Source organism: Cervus canadensis, chromosome 8 (genome assembly GCF_019320065.1).
Source record: "Cervus canadensis isolate Bull #8, Minnesota chromosome 8, ASM1932006v1, whole genome shotgun sequence".
Taxonomy (NCBI): domain Eukaryota; kingdom Metazoa; phylum Chordata; class Mammalia; order Artiodactyla; family Cervidae; genus Cervus; species Cervus canadensis.
The window spans coordinates 5,221,477-5,240,563 of NC_057393.1; the positions used below are offsets into that span (position 1 = coordinate 5,221,477).

A 19,087-nucleotide genomic window follows, 5' to 3' on the forward strand; every position below is an offset into this window, starting at 1 on the left:
CAAGAAGAAAAATAATCCATGTTCACGTGTATCTAAAATGTCCCAGGGTGGACTGAATATTGACGACAAGTTCGAATAAACTGGGGCACCAGCTGTTGAGCCAGAGGAGGCTCCTCTGAGGCTCCTGGGTTCTGTTGCAGCCTCCTGGGAGGCCTGGCTGGAAGGGACAGAGTCATGCCCTAGTGTTTAAGCTAGGACATATCCAGAGAGCATACAGGACCCCAGTGCCTTCTTTGTTTCTTACCACCTAAGCTTCAGAGAAACCTGGGAAGTCTGATGCCTCTGAGGTGGAATGGCACATCCCAGCGGATGAAGCCCTCTCTCACGTTAGACAATAAAAAGGCTAAAAGGAGAGGCTAACGAGGCTTAGCCAGGGGGTCCTGGGGTTGGGTTGAGGAAGCTCCAGCCTGAGCCAGGCTCAGCTCTGCTCTGTCTCTAAGGATGCACAGACAGAGGGTATTGGGGTGTGAGTACTATCTGGGCTCTGGGTCAGAGACAATTAAACAGAGATGATGAAGAGCGATGTTTGAGGAAGACACACACGTGTATAAACATGGGTTACAAAGCTCTTTAAGAAGGCAGTGTCAACTACAGATTGGCACTTGCCATCTACCTCTACAAGGATTAAATCAGGTCGGTGCTGCCGCAGCTGCTGGCCTTCAACACTTCCTGAAAAGAGTTCAGGGTGGAGAAATGAGGCACTCTGTGCTCTGGGGAAAAACGGCAGAACAGCTCTTCCGAGAGTTAAGATATTTTCAGGAGCCGATTTTATGAGCCCAGTTCTTGTATCTTCTCATTTCTAGAAAAGCACTAAAATCCTTCATGGTGATCACTGCTCTTCGTGACTAGCAGAAACCTCCTGCAAAAAACACGTGCTTGATTGCACGTATTCCATTGACCTCCCCCCGCCGTCGCTTTGGAGCAGTCTCTGAAGTGCTATCTGAAGCCCTGTCTCCCGGACTATAGTTCTCACTCTGCCCCAAATAAAACTTAACTCGCAATTCCAACTCTCACGATGGGCATTTTCTTTTTTTAAGTCAGCAGCAGAATATAAGCAGTGGCTTTTATATTAGACATCAGGGGATAATAACATAGTATGTCAGACACTGAGACTTTTTAAACAACATTTTATTTTTTGTTGTCAATGATTAACTTTTGAGCCTACTAGAAGAATATCATGATTATAGTCAATAAAAAAATATAGATGATAGAATAAAATATTAGGTTATACAAAGTTAGTTGTTTTTTTTTTTTTTTTTAAATCATTGTCCAGGAACATTTTTAGGGCTTGAGCTTTGCGGGGGGTAAAAAAAAAACAAGAAAATTTAATTTGTGTTTCTTTTTTACACTTCCCTCAGTTACAAGTTAAGAGCACATATTGAGAATCATTTGTGGGTGCCTAGGACAATAAACAGAAGGACCACAAAAATTAAAACAAGTTCTAAAGACCCTCATATATACAAACTTCTGTACAGAATGAGCACAAGAAGAATTCACCCAATTAAAACCACCGCCTGTGGTCTACATATCCTTCTTTTAAGAAGAGAGAAAATGGATCTTCCTGCACTCATACTTATTTTTCCCCCTTGATCCAGTATTTTTAATGGTGTCTCCACTCCATAAATTAGTAACTGTTCAGTAGCAGAGAAGTATCCTATTTTAAATTACACCAAGGGAAAGCAGGAACTTCCCGGAAAGGGCTGACCGTGGTTGTCTGATGGAGACGGAAGGAGCCCCCAGCCCACAGGAAGCCACACCGCCAGCTGCAGCCAGGAGCGTTCCATGAGACAGCCTGGCAGGGTCACCTGGGGTCTGGCGGGGAGCTGAGGACTTGTCCGCTGTTAGTATGCGGCTCTAACCTCTCCCTCCTGTGCTCAGCTCAGGTCAACTGGGCTCTTTGCTAATGTGTCATCTGGCACAGGAAGTAAGAGCTTTTGGGCAAGACTTAGGCTCTTTCAAGATGGACACACTCAGACGCTGATAAACACAACCGCATGTCCTGGGCCTGTAGCCGCCTCCTTACTCCGTGATGCTAAAGCCCGCTCACCCTGTGGCTGGAGACGAAATCCTGTTAGGGAAAAGCAATTGCACTAAAGGTCAGATCACAGGCCCCATGAGGTAAATGCCAGATGTGGGAGGAGATGCGAGGGAGGGGAAGGATGCCAACTCGCCCTTCGAGGGATGCCGTGGCTTCACTGCACGATCCCCGAGTCCACTGAGGTCTGCTTGCGCGTCGTCTTGGGAGGGGGTGGTGGCGGGGTCTTGCTGGGCAGAGGAGGAGGCAGATGCTGGAAGACAGAAAACGAGGGGATGGCTTACTGCTGATGCTCTGGCAGGAGAGACGTGGTCTCCGGAGGTTCTGACCTGGTAGGGGGCTGGGGGATGGTGGCAAGGGAAGATTGACCTGCAGCCCTGCGTGGGAACGTCCTCTCCCCGTGACTTGGGGCTGGCAGGTCACCACTCTTAGAACAGGGCTGCTGGTGGCCACAGGCCTTTCCAGGGCCACTGATGAAGCACTTTTCACAAAGCATACACATCAGACATCTGAACAGCCTCTGAGAAGTGTAGCCACTGCTCTTTGGGTGGTGGTTTTAATCCTGCATGCTGCATGTTCTGTTGTGTCTGACTCTTTGTGACCCCATGGACTGTAGCCTGCCAGGCTTCACTGTCCATGAGATTTCCCAGGCAAGGATACTGGAGTGGGTTGCCATTTCCTCCTCCAGGGGATCTTCCCCACCCAGGGATCGAACCCGTGTCTCTAGCATCTCCTGGAGATCTTCAGTTGTGGCATGCGAACTCTTAGTTGCAGGATGTGGGATCTAGTTGCTAAGACCATGGATAGAACCCGGGCCCCGATTTGCAGGCAGATTCTTTACCACTGAGCCACCTGGGGTGGCTCTAAAGCCATGTGCTATTGATCGAGGGGCACCTTGAAATGGACTAGTTTCAGAACTGGGCAGTTGAAATGGTCAAGAACAAAGGAAGGGGGGCAACACAGGACCCAGGGCCACCCAGGCAGCCTGGCCACATCACAGCTGAGCCCCCCTGGGAAGAGGACCCACAGGTCCTTCCTCACATTCCTTGAAGATGCTCAGGGACAAGCAAGTCCTTGGAGGTGCTCTCTGGGGCTGGTCGAGAGGCCTGCCGTGCTCGCAGAAATGGAAAGGTCCCACAAGAGAGGGTCTGGGCCACACTGGCTCCTGGGGCCACCATCCCCCTGACCTGTTGACAAAACGGGTTTTCTCCCACAGTCTCTTCTGCGTCGGTAAATAACGGGGATGAGCAAGGTTGGGGGGATGTTTAAACTCTTCATGGAGAAAGCACAGTTTATCAAGAAATGGCTGCAGCTGTGTTCCAATGCCACAGGTGATTGGCAAAGCAGACCCAGAGACACAGACGTAGAGAATAAACATATGGACCCCAAGAGGGGCAGAGGGGGTGGGATGACCTGGGAGGTTGGGAGTGACACATAGACACTCCTGCGTATAAAACAGATAACTAATAAGAAGGACAGGGAAGTCTGGCGTGCTGCAGTCCACGGGGTTGCAGAGAATCAGACACAACCAAGCGACTGAACATCAGCAATGAGAACCTGATGAGCAGCACAGGGAAACCCAACAAGGAGAGGATGTGTGTACACGTGCTGCTGACTCACTTGTGTACAATATAAACTAACACAGCGTGAGAGGCCCTGGGACTGCATGGAGATCCAGCCAGTTCATCCTAAAGGAGATCAGTCCTGGGTGTTCACTGGAAGGACTGATGCTGAAGCTGAAACTCCAATACTTTGGCCACCTGATGCGAAGAGCTGACTCATTGGAAAAGACCTTCATGCTGGGAAAGATTGAGGGCAGGAGAAGGAGACGACAGAGGATGAGATGGTTGGATGGCATCACCGACTCAACGGACATGGGTTTGAGTAAACTCTGGGAGTTTGTGATGGACAGGGAGGCCTGGCATGCTGTGGTTCATGGGGTCACAAAGAGTCGGACACGACTGAGCGACTGAACTGAACTGAACACAACATGATAAAGTAACTATATTCCAATGCAAAAATTTTTTTTACTTTTTTTTTTTATGGAAACAGGTGGCTGGCTGGATATAGCCCACAGTTTGCCTTTCAATCTCAAGAATGAGTTTACAACTGTAATGGTGACAGGAGACACTGAATGGACCTGCCAGGGCGTGAATGACGACGGGCAGCTCGTGCCCTCCTATCGGCAGGCATGTGGCATGCGCACGAGGTCACTTGTTGACCAGCTAGGTCAATGAATGAGTGAGTGAACAAATGAATGAATGAGTGAGCGAGCAGACGGACAAATACACAGACCAGGATAAATGGGCATGAGCTACAGGCAGAGCAAAGCAGAGGGGCCCGCAGCGCACTGTCCTCTGCGGGTGAGAGAGCACTGTTAACAGCCTCTCAGGGCAGGCGCACGTCCAGCAGCGTGAGAAAGGTCGTTTCAAGGGCAGGACAGTGACCAAGCAGCATGTAACTCAGCACCCAAGTTCCTCCTAACTCGCAGACAAATAAGTACTAAAGTGACGCAGGGCTTAACAGAGAGGAGAGAGGCAAGGTGGAAAACAGAACTGATAAAATGATTTTTAGACATCGTAACAAGAGAGGTAAAAGAATACACCTGTAGTGCTCGGTCATTAAGTCCTGTCTGACTCTTTACGACCCCATGGACTGTAGGCCACCAGGCTCCTCTGTCCAGGGGTTTCCCAGGCAAGAATACCGGAGTGGGTTGCCATCTCCTTCTCCAGGGGATCTTTCCAACCCAGACATGGTAAGAATGGTCAAAAGAGGGACTTCCCTGGTGATCCAGTGGCTAAGACTCCTCGATCTCCACGCAAGGGGCCCAGGTTCTATCCACGATCCAGCAACCAGACCTCACAGCCTGCAACTAAGAGTTCGCATGCCACAACTAAAGAGCCTGTGTGCTGCAACTAAGAAACAGCACAGTCAAATAAATAAACGACTATTTTTTAAAAATAATTACTAAAAAAGAAAAAGAATGGTCAAAAGAAACACTGATTTCCAGGTCTGATGAGACGGTTGCTTGTTTACGTGTGGAAGTAGACAGTATGGGCAAGTGTGAGCCATTTTTAAGGAAAGGACGATTCAAAGTGGCCACAGCTACAGAGCGGATGCCAAGCCTGAGGGTGCTCGGTGAGAGTGGCGGGAGGCTGTGGACCAGCACCCACAGAGGGCGAACGATCGCAAGCCTACAGCAGATCTCAGGGCCTGCCAGGGAGGCGCCCCTGGAACCCCGGTGATGCCACCCTGGCCCACAGGCCTGCATCCTGAAGGCGCACTCACGCTGCAGGCGAGTCAGATAGGAGACCAAGGGCGAGGGTGATTAACAGCATGGCATCCACAACGCCTTTACACACGGAGCCAAAGCTGGGGTGTGTTTGCCCTCCCACTAACAGCTCTGGTGGCTTCCCAGGTGGCGCAGTAGTAAAGAACCTGCCTGCCAATGCAGAAGACACGGGTTTGATCCCTGGGTGGGGAAGGTCCCCTGGAGAGGCCAATGGCTACCCACTCCAGTATTCTCGCCTGGGAAATCCCAGGACAGAGGAGCCTGGCAGGCTACAGTTCATGGGGTCACAAAAGGGTTGGACATGACTTAGCGGCTAAACAAAAACAACACAATGCAGAAACTGAGATCACCAAATGTTTCCCCTGAATTGATCTGTAACAAAAATGGATTTGCTCTCACTTTTAAGTTCAGAGTTTTCAGTGTAGGGAGACCCGCAGGGCATTCTTGTTTTTCCAGTAAAATACAGGTATGAAAAGCAAGGGAATCAGTTATCTCCGCTGCTAGGAAAACAACACCCCAACCAATCAACGTTCTCACTCGGCTCCCTGGGTTTCCTTTCATTCTAACCTGTGGTTAAAAACCTGCGGGAAGGGTCAGGCTTACGCGGCCTCAGTTGCTACCAACCATTCCAACTGCCTGGCCCCTTCTCCAGGGCTGGTCCCCCATCATGGAATCTCGAGGGACAGAGAGCTGATCCGAAGGTCCCTTGGAAGGACAATCCATTCCTTCAGCACCGAACACGAAGCCCCACTGCTTACTTGGTTTTCTCACACAAAAGCAATAATCAAATAAATGCAGTGTTGTGAGTTTGTGGTGAGCTCAGTCACTCAGTCCTATCTGACTCTTCGCGACACCATGGATTGGAGCCCGCCAGGTTCCTCTGTCCATGGGATTTCCCAGGCAAGAATACTGGAGTGCGTTGCCATTTCCTTCTCCAGGGGACCTTCCGAACCCAGGGATTGAACCTGAGTCTTTGCATCTCCTGCACTGGCAAGCAGATTCTTTACCACGAGGTGCCACCTGGGAAGCCCAGTCAAATAAATATGCTGTTAATAAATCCCCTCTCTCTTTCACTCCTCTCACAAGAAGAGAGAATAAACTTGCAAGAAACTCGGTGAGAAAGTTTCCATTAAAAAAAAAAAAGAAGGATATAGGATTTATTTTGTTTTAGAAGGGGAAAAAGAAAGCCCACACCTGCTGTTATGTAAAGGATCTTGGCCACATATAACCACCTCGCGTCTCCGACGTCCACAGGAGCCTGCTGCTGCGTAACTTACTTTATGGAGACTGATCGACTGCAGGGGTCATCGAGGATGCTTTACCCGGCAGCCCGCGAGGCTTTCGTTTCATCAGGCTGTGAACAGAGTGGCCGGGGGACGGAAGAACCTGGACGCGGCTCTCCCGGCACCGTGGGGTCATTTCAGAGGCACACGCTGACCTCTGCATGTGGCCAGGCCAGCCAACACCAGAGCTGCCCGAGTGACCATGGCCTTGAGAAGCAGGAGAGAAGGTGGGGGACCTCAGAAGAATGTTTCTAGAGCTGCCAGCGGGTGAAAGTGGCTTTTTCAGAGTTTTAGCTGATGTTTGCATCAACAGGCAGGCCCAGGGGCCCGAGCAGGAAGCACACATCAGACCAGATGAATGACAGCTTCCATGAGGGGACCAGCCTCAGGACGGATGGTTAGGAGGGCCCGAGTTGGCTGATCATGCTGGTGACAGCCAGCACCCCGAAGCTAAACAGGGTGGGGAGAGGTTTCAGGGCCAGAGGCGGAGCTAGGAATGGGCGACCTCGAGGAGCTGGGGTGTGCTCCAGCTGGAGCCAAATCTTGAGCTCCTCTACAGTTTCTCCCGTGGTGAGCACCCATCCCCACCCACAAACGGCCAGCAGGAGAGCGAGGCTGCCTGGAAGAACAGCTGGGACCTGGGCTTCTCCAGGGCAAGGGCAGTGTCCAGGAGCACGGCGTGTCCCCCTCGTGTGGCATCAGCCAGCCTCTCACAATGACAAACGTCTTCATACAAAAAGCTACTTTTCAAAACCAAACTTTCATAAGAATTGCACCTCAAGGGCAACGACCTCCAAGGTCACAAGACTGGCCCCTGGACCCACCGGCTGGAATTCTACCCCCTCTGCAAGGTCCCCCTGGGAATGTACGTTCCCATGGTGAGGACACAGGACCCCAGACCACACACATCCGCGTTCTAACCTCCGCCACCTCTTTCCTGGAAATCAAGCCTTGGCTTGCCCGATGTAAGCACGCCAAGATCAGGACGGAAAGAAGGAAGAGCTCTTGTCTCGTGGAGGGAAAGAGAGGACGGCTCCACGTTCCCGAGCCCTGACTTACCCTCTGATGAGGAGGAGGGGGCGGGGGCGCTGGCGAGCCCGTCAAGTCCAGGTTCTCGGTCAAGGTCCCGTAGTCCGTGCTGGTGCCTTTGAGAGGCAGAGGGGGCGGAACTTCAGCCACTTCCAGCCCGGTCACGGTCATGCCGTTCAGCTCCAAACCTGGAAAAGGGGAGGATGAGAACCACACCCCCGTTCCCCCTGGGCGTGATGCACACAGCTGCTTTGTGCCCTCTCGGGAGTGGCAGGGCAGTGGGAACCCTTTACCCCCAAGAAATGCCCGTCAACGGGCAGTGAAGAGAGCAGGAGGGGGCAGAAGAGGCCGGGGCTGCGTCCCCTCCAAGGGCACATTCCAGAAGAACAAGCACCGGATGCCTGAACCCCGAGCTTAAAGGGTGGACCAGACCACTGGAGAAACAGCCATGTCCACCTGGGACCCCTCTGGTCCCTACTGGACTGCCACGCCTGGGGGCGTCTATGCAGCTCGGGGGTCACAATGACCACCTCCGCCTGGAGTGTTCAGAGTCCTCCAGGTCGCTGCCCCAGCCTCCTGCAGGGAGCCGCACTCAGCTGAGTCCAACAACACAACTCACAACCAGCCCACCTGCCTGTCAAAACTCACAACAGGAAAAGCCACGATCCTACGAAAGGCCGGTATTAGCAGCAGCTGCCACTGTGACTGCTGCTTTAAATAAGCCAAAGGGAAGCAGCATTGATTTTTTTAAAGTAAACCAAAAAGGAGTCGTTTTCAAAGGGAGGAGTGATCATTAGGACAATTTATTTTCTCAGCCTTTGTTGAGACTCTAAGAAATCATTGCCTTTTATGTTAAAGAGAGAAATGGGCACTTTTGTTGTTGGGTGTCCTACCCGATGATGCATCTGACTGAAAATCATTCATTAGGAACGTGCTCCCTGGGACGAGGGGTGTCAACTGGTAAGGAGGCCTTGCGGTTGAATCGAGGCGCGAGAAGGTGGCCTCTGATGGAATGACCGCTCTCCTGACTGGCTGGCTGGTTGCTTTTACTCGGCCTTTATTTAAAATTTGCCACTTTAATCATTTTTAAGGGTACAAATTGCACTCAGGTATCTGTTTGAGCCTGTGTGTCCAGGTCTCTGGAGTGAATGTCTAGGGGCGGGCTTGCTGGAGGTTATGGTGAATCTATGTTTAATTTCAAGGGACCACCAAAGTGTCCTCCATTGCAGCGGCAATGTGCCTACTTTTAACTATTTATTAAAAAAAATCAGTAAAATATTTTGTAAGATCTCTGGTTACAGCATAAGGATGTATGAAGTGAAGCTAGGATACCCGTCCGGAGACTGTCTCCCTTCCAACACTCAGAAAGGCCTGGCTCCCTGAGGCTCAGACGAGTGGCGGCCCTGACTCCCGGCCAGACAGTCTGTCTCGGGAATGGCTGCAGCAAGAAGAAAGCAGGAGCTGGGGACAATTGTTGGCGGCCGGCACAAACCAGCGCGCAGGGCCGGGCTCCCCGCCCCGTCTCCGGCCACAGGGAGGGTGGTGGGTGCTCCTGGCTCTCTCGCCTGCTGCCATCCTCAGTCCCTGCCACCTCCTTCCTGCCAGGATGTCACCTCTCTGGCTGGCCTGACTTCAGGGGTGAAAACGCGGGCACCACTTGCATCCCTCCACGATTCACACGCACTCGGAACATCAGGGGGCTTCCCAGGTGGGCGGGCAGTAAAGAACCCGCCTGCGATGCAGGAGACACAGGGGGCTGCAGGCTCTATCTCTGGGTCGGGAAGACCCCCTGGAGGAGGAAAGGGCAACCCACTCCAGTATTCTCGCTCAGAAAATCCCACGGACAGAGGAGCCCGGTGGGGTCGCAGAGAGTCGGACATGACTGAGCGCACACTCAGAACCTTAGGCCTTCTTTGAAAAGAGGGTCTTTGCAGAAGGATCTGGAGATGAGATCATCCTGGATTTATGGGGAGCTCTGAATCCCCTCTGCAGTCTCCCATACGAAGAGGAGAAAACAGCCTGTGAAGAGAGGCAGGGGGACTGGAGAAAAGAGAATGCAAGCCAAGGCGCTCCGAGGACTGTGGGAATCCACCAGAAGGCTAGTCCCCAACCTTTGCGGCACCAGGGACCAGATCGTGGAAGACATTTCTTTTCCATGGAGCTGGGGGTGGGGCCGGGGGTGGTTTGGGGATGATTCAAGGGCATTACACTTACTGTGCACTTTATTTCTATTATTACTGCATCAGCTCCACCTCAGATCATCAGGCATTAGATCCTGAAGGCTGAGGACCCCTGCACTAGATGCAAGCAGGACTATCGATAACTTGATTTCAGACTCCTGGCCTCCAGACTATGAGCGAATAACCTTTTGATATTTGGGGCCACCAAGTCTGTAGGAATTATGCTGAGCAGCCCTAGAAACTGGGCAGAACTGGAAGGTAAGTTCTACCCTGAGCGCCTCAGCACGGCCTAGAAGGGCTCCTTCCTTCCCATTCCTCCTACACACACACACATCCCCCCGCCCCCGTGGGCTGCATTATCTCATGACATCAAATGGGGGACACCCCAGGTGCTCTCGAGTTGCCCCCAGCACGCAGGAGGTCCAGAGCGCCGGCCAGGTCCTGCACTGTCCACCCAGGGAGCACAGGAACCCAGGACTCATCTGTGGCCTGACCTGCTCCAGTCCCGGGGGGACACTCCCCAAAGTTCAGGGCTCATCGACACTCTCTGCGGCTGCTGGACAGAGAAGAAGCCGGCCTGAAGTGAGAGCCTTCAGCAGAGGGGGGAGATCATAGCGCAACGTCACGAACTCGCGCGGGATGATGTCTCACTTACTGGACTGCAGGCTGAAGCTGAGCTTGGCCCTCGGCATGACCGGGGGCGGTGTGGACTGGGAGGACGGGGAGGACGGGGACACCGAGAAGCGCCGCTCGCCCCCCATGGCGTTGATCACCTGGCTCTTCGGTCTCTGGGGCCGCAGGGGGCTGATCTGCGTGGGAGGGACAGAGAGCGCGTGGTTAGGGTCCGTCCTGGGTGGCTCAGTGGGAAACAGTCACCAGCCAATGCAGGAGATGCTGGAGACGCGGGCTCGATCCCTGGGTCGGGAAGATCCCCGGGTGAAGGGCACGGCAACCCACTCCAATATTCTTGCCTGGAAAATTCCATGGACAGAGGAGCCTGGTGGGCTACAGTCCATGGGGTCAGGAAGAATTGGAGATGACTGAGCCACTGAGCCCTGAGCAGACACCTGGGCTGACTTAATGCCACTTCAACAATTCCTCTGTGGAAGTCCTGACCTGCAGTACCGGCGCAGATGACCACATCTGGAAATGCGGTCTTGCTGACAGTCAAGGTCAGGTGACGCTGTTACAGCAGACCCTGATCTAGCGTGACTGTTGTCCTTAGAAAGTGGGGAGATTCGGACCCAGACAGAAGCGCATGGGACAAGGCCATGTGAAGATGAAGGCAGAGATGCGGGCAGAGGGGAATGCTGGGCGAGAGGCTGGAGCAGACTCCCCCGCACAGCCTCAGAGGAAGCCAGCCCTGCTGGCCCTTGCCCTTGGACGTCCAGCCTCCACACTGTGAGACCATCAGCTTCTGCTGAAGCCGCCCAGCTTGTGCGATGCTGTTCTAGCAGTCCTGGCAAACTAACCCAGCCCTCACCCCAGTCTCTACACAGTCGGTGGCGGGGATGTGACATCCAGGTCTCCTGAACAGGAATGTGATGCGGGCACTCGGTGTGGGGGAGTCCCGCCGGGTAGGGAGTGGACTCGATGACCTGCGCAGTGACCAGAACGCCCCAGGGGACTAATGTCTTGGTCTTTCTTGGCAGGGGTGTGAAAGTCTAGAAACTTGCTAAAGGATTTCCTTTATTCACCTTCTCTTTCTTTTCTCACGCTATGCTGTGACTGAATAGGAATTCTTTCTACTTCTCATTGCATTTGTCTTCCCCACCTCTGACTTTCAGATGCACCTGACTTTAACCAGCTAAGCCTTTTCCCGTGTCTGTAACAATGGGAATTTTAATTTCTCTACGTCTTACAACTTGGTCTCAGATTGTTAGGTCTGGGGGAACACAAGCAGTTCAAAACACTCTCAGGTAGGAGTAACGAGGACAGTTATTAACCCAGTTGACAAAGAATCATCAAGATTTCGGCCCCAGGATGGGCAGGACAGGTGGGCAGGGCTTCGGGCTTGGTGTTGGGGCTTGATTCCCCAGGCCAGCTGCAGAGCAGGTGGGTGGCAGCATGCTCCTCTGAGTGGTCTGCAAAGGCAGGGCCTCCCTGGGGGCTGGAAGGAGGTGAGGAAGGCTTAAGTCCTTTTGTCAGCAGGGCGGTTGAGGGGACGCTGGCCAACAGGCTGGCTTCTGGAACTGTCCTATGCCAACAAAGCAGATCGTGGAGACCAGGCGGCACCTCTCACCTGTAGAAAGAGCCCACTTGCTGTGTCAGGCCTGGGACAGCCCGGCTGAGCTCGGGGCTTGCCTTGGGCGCATGTGTGTGGGGACTGAAGATGGACTCAGGGTGCTCTCCCCACCCTTCCCTTCCCATCAGGTCACATCCTGACAGTTTAGGGGGCAGAGGATGGTTTACTGGTGAGATGCAAATGGCACGTGGAGGGCCGCCCCCCCCCCCCAGCTCCAGGCCCCAAGAGGCTTAGCTAGAGGTCACGACATTGCTGACGACTCGAATTCAGGCAGGAAGCTGAACTCAGCCCCAAAGAGGAAGCAGAGAAAACCTCTGCAGAAGTGTGGGGAGGGGGCAGGTGGGTGCCAAGAACGCAGCAACCCCCGGGGCCCAGGGCACCACCCTGGGGATGGGGCTGTGGCTACCCCCCAGTCACCCTCCCTCCCTGAGACCCCCACCCCCGGCGGACCTGCCCTGTCCTGCAGCACCTGGCCCGTCAGGGGCACACGGAGGCTTGAACAGGAAACTCCAGGTGCCCAGCTGGACCCACAGACTTGCCAGCACCTGTCACCCAGAGGACAGACTGGGACCTGGGCTGGGCCAAGAACAGCCCGCCTGCCTCCGGCAAGAGGCCAGGATGCCTGGCCCCTAGCAGCTGTGGCTGTTCCGAGAGGCCTCAGAGGCCGACAGCAGGGGTCAAGGTCCTATGCTCTGGCCTCGGTGGGTTCCAGCGCATTTTCTGAGGGTCCCCGGGCCCACTGGGGTTGGGGTTGGGGTGGGGGTAGCGCTTTGGGCCGAACTCAGCCTGTCTCTGCAGGAAAGCGGGACCACCGTGGGGAGGGACAGAACTTATACTGTGACGACGGCCGAAGCCGGCACATCCTTTGTCTTCTTGTCTCAGAACTTAATTTGGAACAACTCTGCCACTTGGCTCAAGTTCTCTGAGGCCCCCCACTTTACCATCTTAAAGTAGAGCCTAAGGAGAAATGTATGACAGACTCGCACAAGGTCTCCACTTAGTAAATGTTCCAAACCGCTGCTGTTAGTCTGCCCACCCAGGGAGGGCGTCTGGGCACTCGGGAGAAGGAAGCGGGCGCGGGCCTGCTCCAGCAGCGTTGCTGGCCTCCCAGCTTCCCAGAGGAGGGGACAGAGCCCACGGGGGGTGGGGGGAAGGGGCATCATGAGAAACCTCTGGACCACACCGCATGAGGTCACATCTGAGTGCTGGCCGGTGACCAGTCCCTCCCCGAGCCCCACACCCTGGGCCGCCTGCTTCTGCCATGAAACACCACAGCCCAGACGCGGTCAGAGCTCTGTCCAGAGGCCTCGCCAGAGCTTCCGCCTACAGGAAGACCATGTGTGGGCTGGGGTCTCCCTTCTCCTCTAGACGCCCAGGCAGCACGTGACTGCTGGTCTCCACGACACAGGGTTTGGATGAAACATGCCTTCTGGTGCTGAAGATAGAAGCAAGCAGTGAAGCGTGTCTTATTAAACATTGGTCCCACCTGAGCCCTTTGATAAGCAACGTTCAGTAACCGCCAGGGCGGGTCAGGGGTCGGGGGCTTCCGCCCAGGGCGGGCGCATGCTTGGGCACTGTCGAGGCAAATGGCCTCCCACTGCAAGGAGGTGGTAGCTCCAAGCCCAGCTGAACCTTTGCAGCTGACGGCCTGAGAGAGCCACCTCTCTGCTTTGTCTCCAGTCTACTAATAGCACGTTCTGAATAAAGTTCACCCCAGAAGCTGTCCTCAGTTTGCCCCAGACTCCAAACACTGCGACACTCTGCTGGGAGCATCCGCTGGCATCCCCCCGCCCCCCGCCCCCTCAGCCCAGGCCTGGGAGGAGAGTGTGCCCCTTGGGTTTCCCTGTCGCCACACACCCTGGTCTCTGGAATGAACGAGAGTCCCTGGGATCCGTTTTTAATGTCAGCTCACCAGCACGAGTTAAGTCCCCCCAAATCCTTGTGAAAGATGGCCAAGGGATTTAAGCATGGAACAGATGAGGCCAGGAGGATAACACGGAACCGCGTATGGCTGGCAGAACCCGTGGGAAGGGGCTTTGGGACTCTAGCTGAGCAGATTATAACACTCCCGCAGAACACTGGCTTAGCGATTTCTGGTCAGGAGCGGGTGGGGGAATGGCGTTAGCTGGCCTGGAATTACTGTTTCCTGACAACACAAGCACCCTGTTCATCTCCTGAGATGTCTGGGTGTCTGATGAGCGAGTCCCACTTTGCTGCAGAGCCCGGAATCCTGTGGGTTTCGCTGATGGCTGGCCCCCCTCCCCCGACCCCTGGGGGATGGGGGGATGGAGGGAAAGACCAGCATCCTCCAGGGAGACGTTGGTCTGCTGGAGCATCGGTTACACAAGGGCAGGGATGCGAGAGACCCTGGATTCTCAAATGACTATTCACAGCCCATTCAGTGAAATCTGATGGACAGACCCCTTGGCAAAATGTGGAGCAAAGACAGGCCCCCCGCGGCAGCTACCGAGAGCTCCCTGTGAAATTACCGTTTCTGAAAGGATGACAGCCTCAGATTGCTGCAGGGGAATGTCGGTGGGTTTAAATTCTTTATCGAATATCTCTTGATGCTTGCTGTTCCTTTTTTCCTTCTTCTTGTCCTTCTTCTCTTTGTCGGGGTCGTCCTTGTCCAGCTTGTCCTGGGACCGGGAGTGCATTTTCTTTGGCAGGAGGGGTTCCAGAGCGAACCTAAAGAAAACGTTTTTTTTTTTTTTCAATTGATGTCTTTCTAGGAGAAACCACTGCTTTCTGCCCTGCGGATCCATGTAAAGTCACTCACAATGAATCAGGTGCTGTCTGGGAACCACCCAACTTTACAAGGAAAGAAATAATTTTGAAAGGGAGCTCAAGGGCCACCTAAGATACTTATTATTGATTGCCATGGTGATGGTCTTGCATCTCGATAAAAACAAACTGGGGGAAAAAAACAGAACACTTATAGGACAATACGGGAAAATGTAACGCCTGATTGGATTATGGGATGATGATATTCAGGGATTATTGTTGATTTACGGCCGGAGGATGGTATTTGAGGTCTATTTCCAAAAGGAAGTTCTCACTTTTTAGAGATTCACACTGAAATATTTATGAAAGTGAAGAGGATAAATAGGCAGGTGCTGATGCAAAGAGACATCTGTATTGGTACACAGGGAGCTTCCACTCGAAAGCCTCTGAGAAAGAAGCCAACTCCAGCTCCTAAGGATGTGGAGTCGCCCTGAGATTTTCAGCCAAGAACTGAGTTTGAGAAGGAGGATTTGGGTCTCAGCTCTGCCACCTACTGGTGAGGGTCCACAGCCTCTGAGCACCGTGGACTGGACGTCCCCATTCACAGAATGAAATGAAAATGGTATTTAAAAAGAGATGTGATCTCTTCAAAGAAGTGCGTCATACAGTCCTATAGGAGAAACAGCACATACTGTGATTTCTGATTCGAGTGTTTTTTAAAGTGTGGTCCACATCTCATATGGTTAAAGAGAAGCAAAATCTCATATGGTTAAAAAGAAGCAAAATGGTCAGCTGAGAGGGTTCAAGGAAGCTCCCTGCCTTCAAGCTGCTCAGGCAGTCCCCCAGCCCCTTGGGAGGGCAAACTCCAGCCCCCATAATGTGGGATAAGAGGCCAGGTTCCCAAGCCAGCCTATGAGAGCACCCAGTCCTCACTGCGACCTTCCAAGCCTGGCTTCCCGAAACAGCCGGAGAGTAAATCGGTTTCCTCAAGGGGAGAATGACTGTAAGAGAAGGCAACTCAGAAAGCTGGTTGCATTTCCATCCTAGATGTGGTTTCTTTCAAATTTACCTGTGAACAGGACACGCAGAACTAAGGCACTGCTCTAATCGAAGGCCACCCAGCAGCTTGGCTCCCTAACATGAGGGCAGTACCACGGGCGTCCAGGCTGAGCTGGGTCACTCAGAGAAGCACGTTTCAAATCCGGGAAGATGCTGGTCGCTGAGGGCAAGAATCACACCTCCCTCTTTTTGTTAAAAAAGGGAAAAAACTGGATGGGCAGCGGGATTTGAACTGTAATGCTATTGAATGCAGGCATTGATTATCAATAGCTGCTAACATCACTGCAAGAGAGAGAGTCAGGCACAATGTCCTTCTGAATGGAAGAACCTATGAAGTCATCCTGCCCCCAAATCAAGCCTGAATCTGCACAAGTCTCTAGATGGGACCACCAACCTGCAGGAAATAGGAGGGACAGGGAGACACAGTCAATAACACTGTCGGGGATGCAGTCAGAAAAATCTGGATTGCACCAGCAGCAACCTGGAGTTTTCAACAAATAAATTACAAGGAAGAGAAACGAAAAGAAGAGAGTGGAAGGAGGAAATCTATTGATTAAAAGAGAACTAAAGAGATACGGCAGGGCTTCCCAGGTGGTGCTGGTGGTAAAGAACCCACCTGGAAATGTAGGAGACGTGAGAGACTCGGGTTTGGTCCCTGGGTCGGGAAGATCCCCTGGAGGAGGGCACGGCAACCCACTCCAGTATTCCTGCCTAGAAAACCCCATGGACAGAGGAGCCTGATGAACTACAGTCCACAGGGTTGCAAAGAGTCAGACACAACTGAAGCGATTTAGCATGTATGCAAAGAGGTATGGCAGCCCACTCCAAAGTGGGAGTCTTATCAGTTTCAAATAAACTAAAAAGAAAAAAAAAAAGGCATTTATGACCCAGCTGAAAATTAAAACCAATATCTGATGATGGTATGGAATGACTGTTCATTTTTCACCTGTGCTAAAGGGAGTTTTTGTTTTCTTTTTCTAAGTTCCTACCATTTAGAAATCCACACTGAAACATTTACAGATGAAATCATATGATGCCTGAGACTTGTTTCATATATAATATGGAGGAGTGAGAGGGTGGAATACAGACTGAAAGAAGATAGGCTGGGAGGTGATCACTGTTGAAGTTGGCTCACAGGCGATGGGCACAGGGCCTCATTATGCTATTTTGTTCCCCGTGAAACTTTTTCATAATAAAAACTTGAAGATGATTGATGAAATACACCAGTGTTGACTTTGATTATGAAGGCATTTCGGGACATCTGGATATGCAATTAGCAATAAATCAACATCCATTAGGTGTTAAATATTACATCTCTTATAAACAACAATAAAAAAAATCCTTCATGATTTTATTCTAGGTTTTACAGAACTTGAGACAATTAATGTAGGGAAATAAAGGATTAATGGACATCTTTTAGCTCGGGGTGAAACCTGTGCTATGAAATCCAGACAAGTACACAAAGAACCAAAGAAGAGGCTGAGCTGTAAATGTTTCACATGATGAGAGGCAACTGCCAACAGGATGAACTTTATTCTGCACATCACCAGTGCCATCTGAGACCAAGTCTCACCTCTTCCACATTAGTTAGGTAGCTAAGGGTGATAACCCTGCAAATGAACAAAAATCTGGGCTCTAATAAAGATGCCTTCTAGTTTAAGGTTAAACAAATATGGCTCCAGGGGAGAAGACAATGATTTCCCCTCATGTAGTTACATGTGCAGGATGGAAATCTTCCATCTAAAACCTCTAGCTCACTCTTTGCTCTCACCCCTACGTTCCTGGATATATAAAACCCTTTTCATAACTAGCCTGGGGATTTACTTGGGGAGAAGTTGAATTAAGTTTCTTTAGCAATCTTGCTCTAAGTGACAAGCACACTTGATTTAAATACCTCTAAATTGAGAATTTCCATATGGATTTGCCCTTAAGTAGCAGACACTGACAAAAACTACTGTTAGGAAAAAAAAAAAAAACATGGGAACAGTTTTCTCTCCTCCCTTGGGCATGCGAGCTATCGGCTGCAAAGGGCACTGGGGTTGGAGCTGTCTCTTGGGGTGCTCTGGGAGTCTGTGTCTGCGGGTCGCAGGGGCCAGGAGCCTGCGGGTTTGATAAGATGATGGATTGTAAATCAAATGGCCTTGGACAAACACACAGCTGTGCAGACTCGACAGTAAACCAATTAGAAGTTCTCGGATGTTTAAACTGCATGTGATGTTTTTTTCTTTCTGTATAATCAGAACAAGCTTTACATGTAGGCTACTCACTCAATACACAAAAACGTCAACATCGAGGCTGTCTTTGCAGAAGATGCAGTGGGAGTGCAACAAAACTTTTACTCGTCTGTTCCATTCTTGTTCCCTTCTTAGGGGCTTGTGCCATCCAGTGCTCAAGAGCAACACTGGGTCTCAAAAAAGATCCTGCCCCTGTAATGTGGGATAAGAGGAAAGTGGCCCCGCCAGCTTTCAGGGAAGTTTGACAGGCCTGCCCTGGTGTGACACCTGGGAAGTGAGCAAGGGCTGAAAAAAGCACCCTGCCGGCAAGGAAGGCAGTTTATCATTCCAGGACTTGTTGACAAGGACTGGATACCCACTGAGATTTTATAGTTTGATGGAAGTGGAGCCCAAAGCGAGAGATTGTTCTCGAAAGTTCCTAAGACCCTACAAGTCTTAGTGGCACCATGGTTGTAAAGTCTTGGATGATCTCCGTTTCAAAGGGAGTTCTGAGTTTCAGAAATCCTCTCAACTGATGAAAGAAACCCGGGACCCTGGAGAGCTCCTCGCCACCCCCCCAGCCCTCCCCTCCCCTCCCCACTGCTGAGCCAGACTCACCCATCTGAGCCAGGCCTGGAAGGGGTGCTGTCGGACGAGAGGGAGGAGACAGAAGCCACGGACAGAGGCCGGGACGAGGAAGGCATGGTGAAGGATCGGACCATGGACCGGGGGCGGCTGCCTCTTCTGTCGTCCAGACTTGAGGGCTGGGTTGGGGTGGAGGGGAGACAAAGAGAGAGACTTGCTTGATGTCCATGCCAAAAGATATCCAGGCTGGCATGGTCAGACACCTCGGAATGAGTGGTCTTAACAGCCTGGAGTCTATACCAAAGTTATCCACACTTTCATGAACAGTTCATGTTCTTGTCCAGAGCTGAAGGTGAAAACCATGGTTATCTGGAGATTTTTTGAAATATGATTTGATACTGTGAAAAATACCAGAAAGAACTTTCTTGCTGGTTTTCTTTTC

The 19,087-nt window shown here is 52.0% G+C and overlaps 1 protein-coding gene across 2 annotated transcripts in view; it reads right to left on the reverse strand.

The window, feature by feature from the left end:
• Nucleotides 1-1,110: 1,110 nt before the first annotated feature.
• The window catches only part of DOCK1 (dedicator of cytokinesis 1), a 546,616-nt gene continuing 528,639 nt past the window's right edge, over nucleotides 1,111-19,087 (reverse strand). For both annotated transcript variants that reach the window (XM_043475106.1, XM_043475105.1), the window contains exons 48-52: nucleotides 18,679-18,824; nucleotides 14,554-14,752; nucleotides 10,475-10,628; nucleotides 7,670-7,827; nucleotides 1,111-2,288 (exon numbers count right to left, since the gene is read on the reverse strand). In XM_043475106.1, coding sequence (XP_043331041.1) covers nucleotides 2,193-2,288; nucleotides 7,670-7,827; nucleotides 10,475-10,628; nucleotides 14,554-14,752; nucleotides 18,679-18,824 — 753 coding nt within the window. In that variant the 3' untranslated portion in view covers nucleotides 1,111-2,192. The remainder of the gene's footprint in view (nucleotides 2,289-7,669; nucleotides 7,828-10,474; nucleotides 10,629-14,553; nucleotides 14,753-18,678; nucleotides 18,825-19,087) is intronic.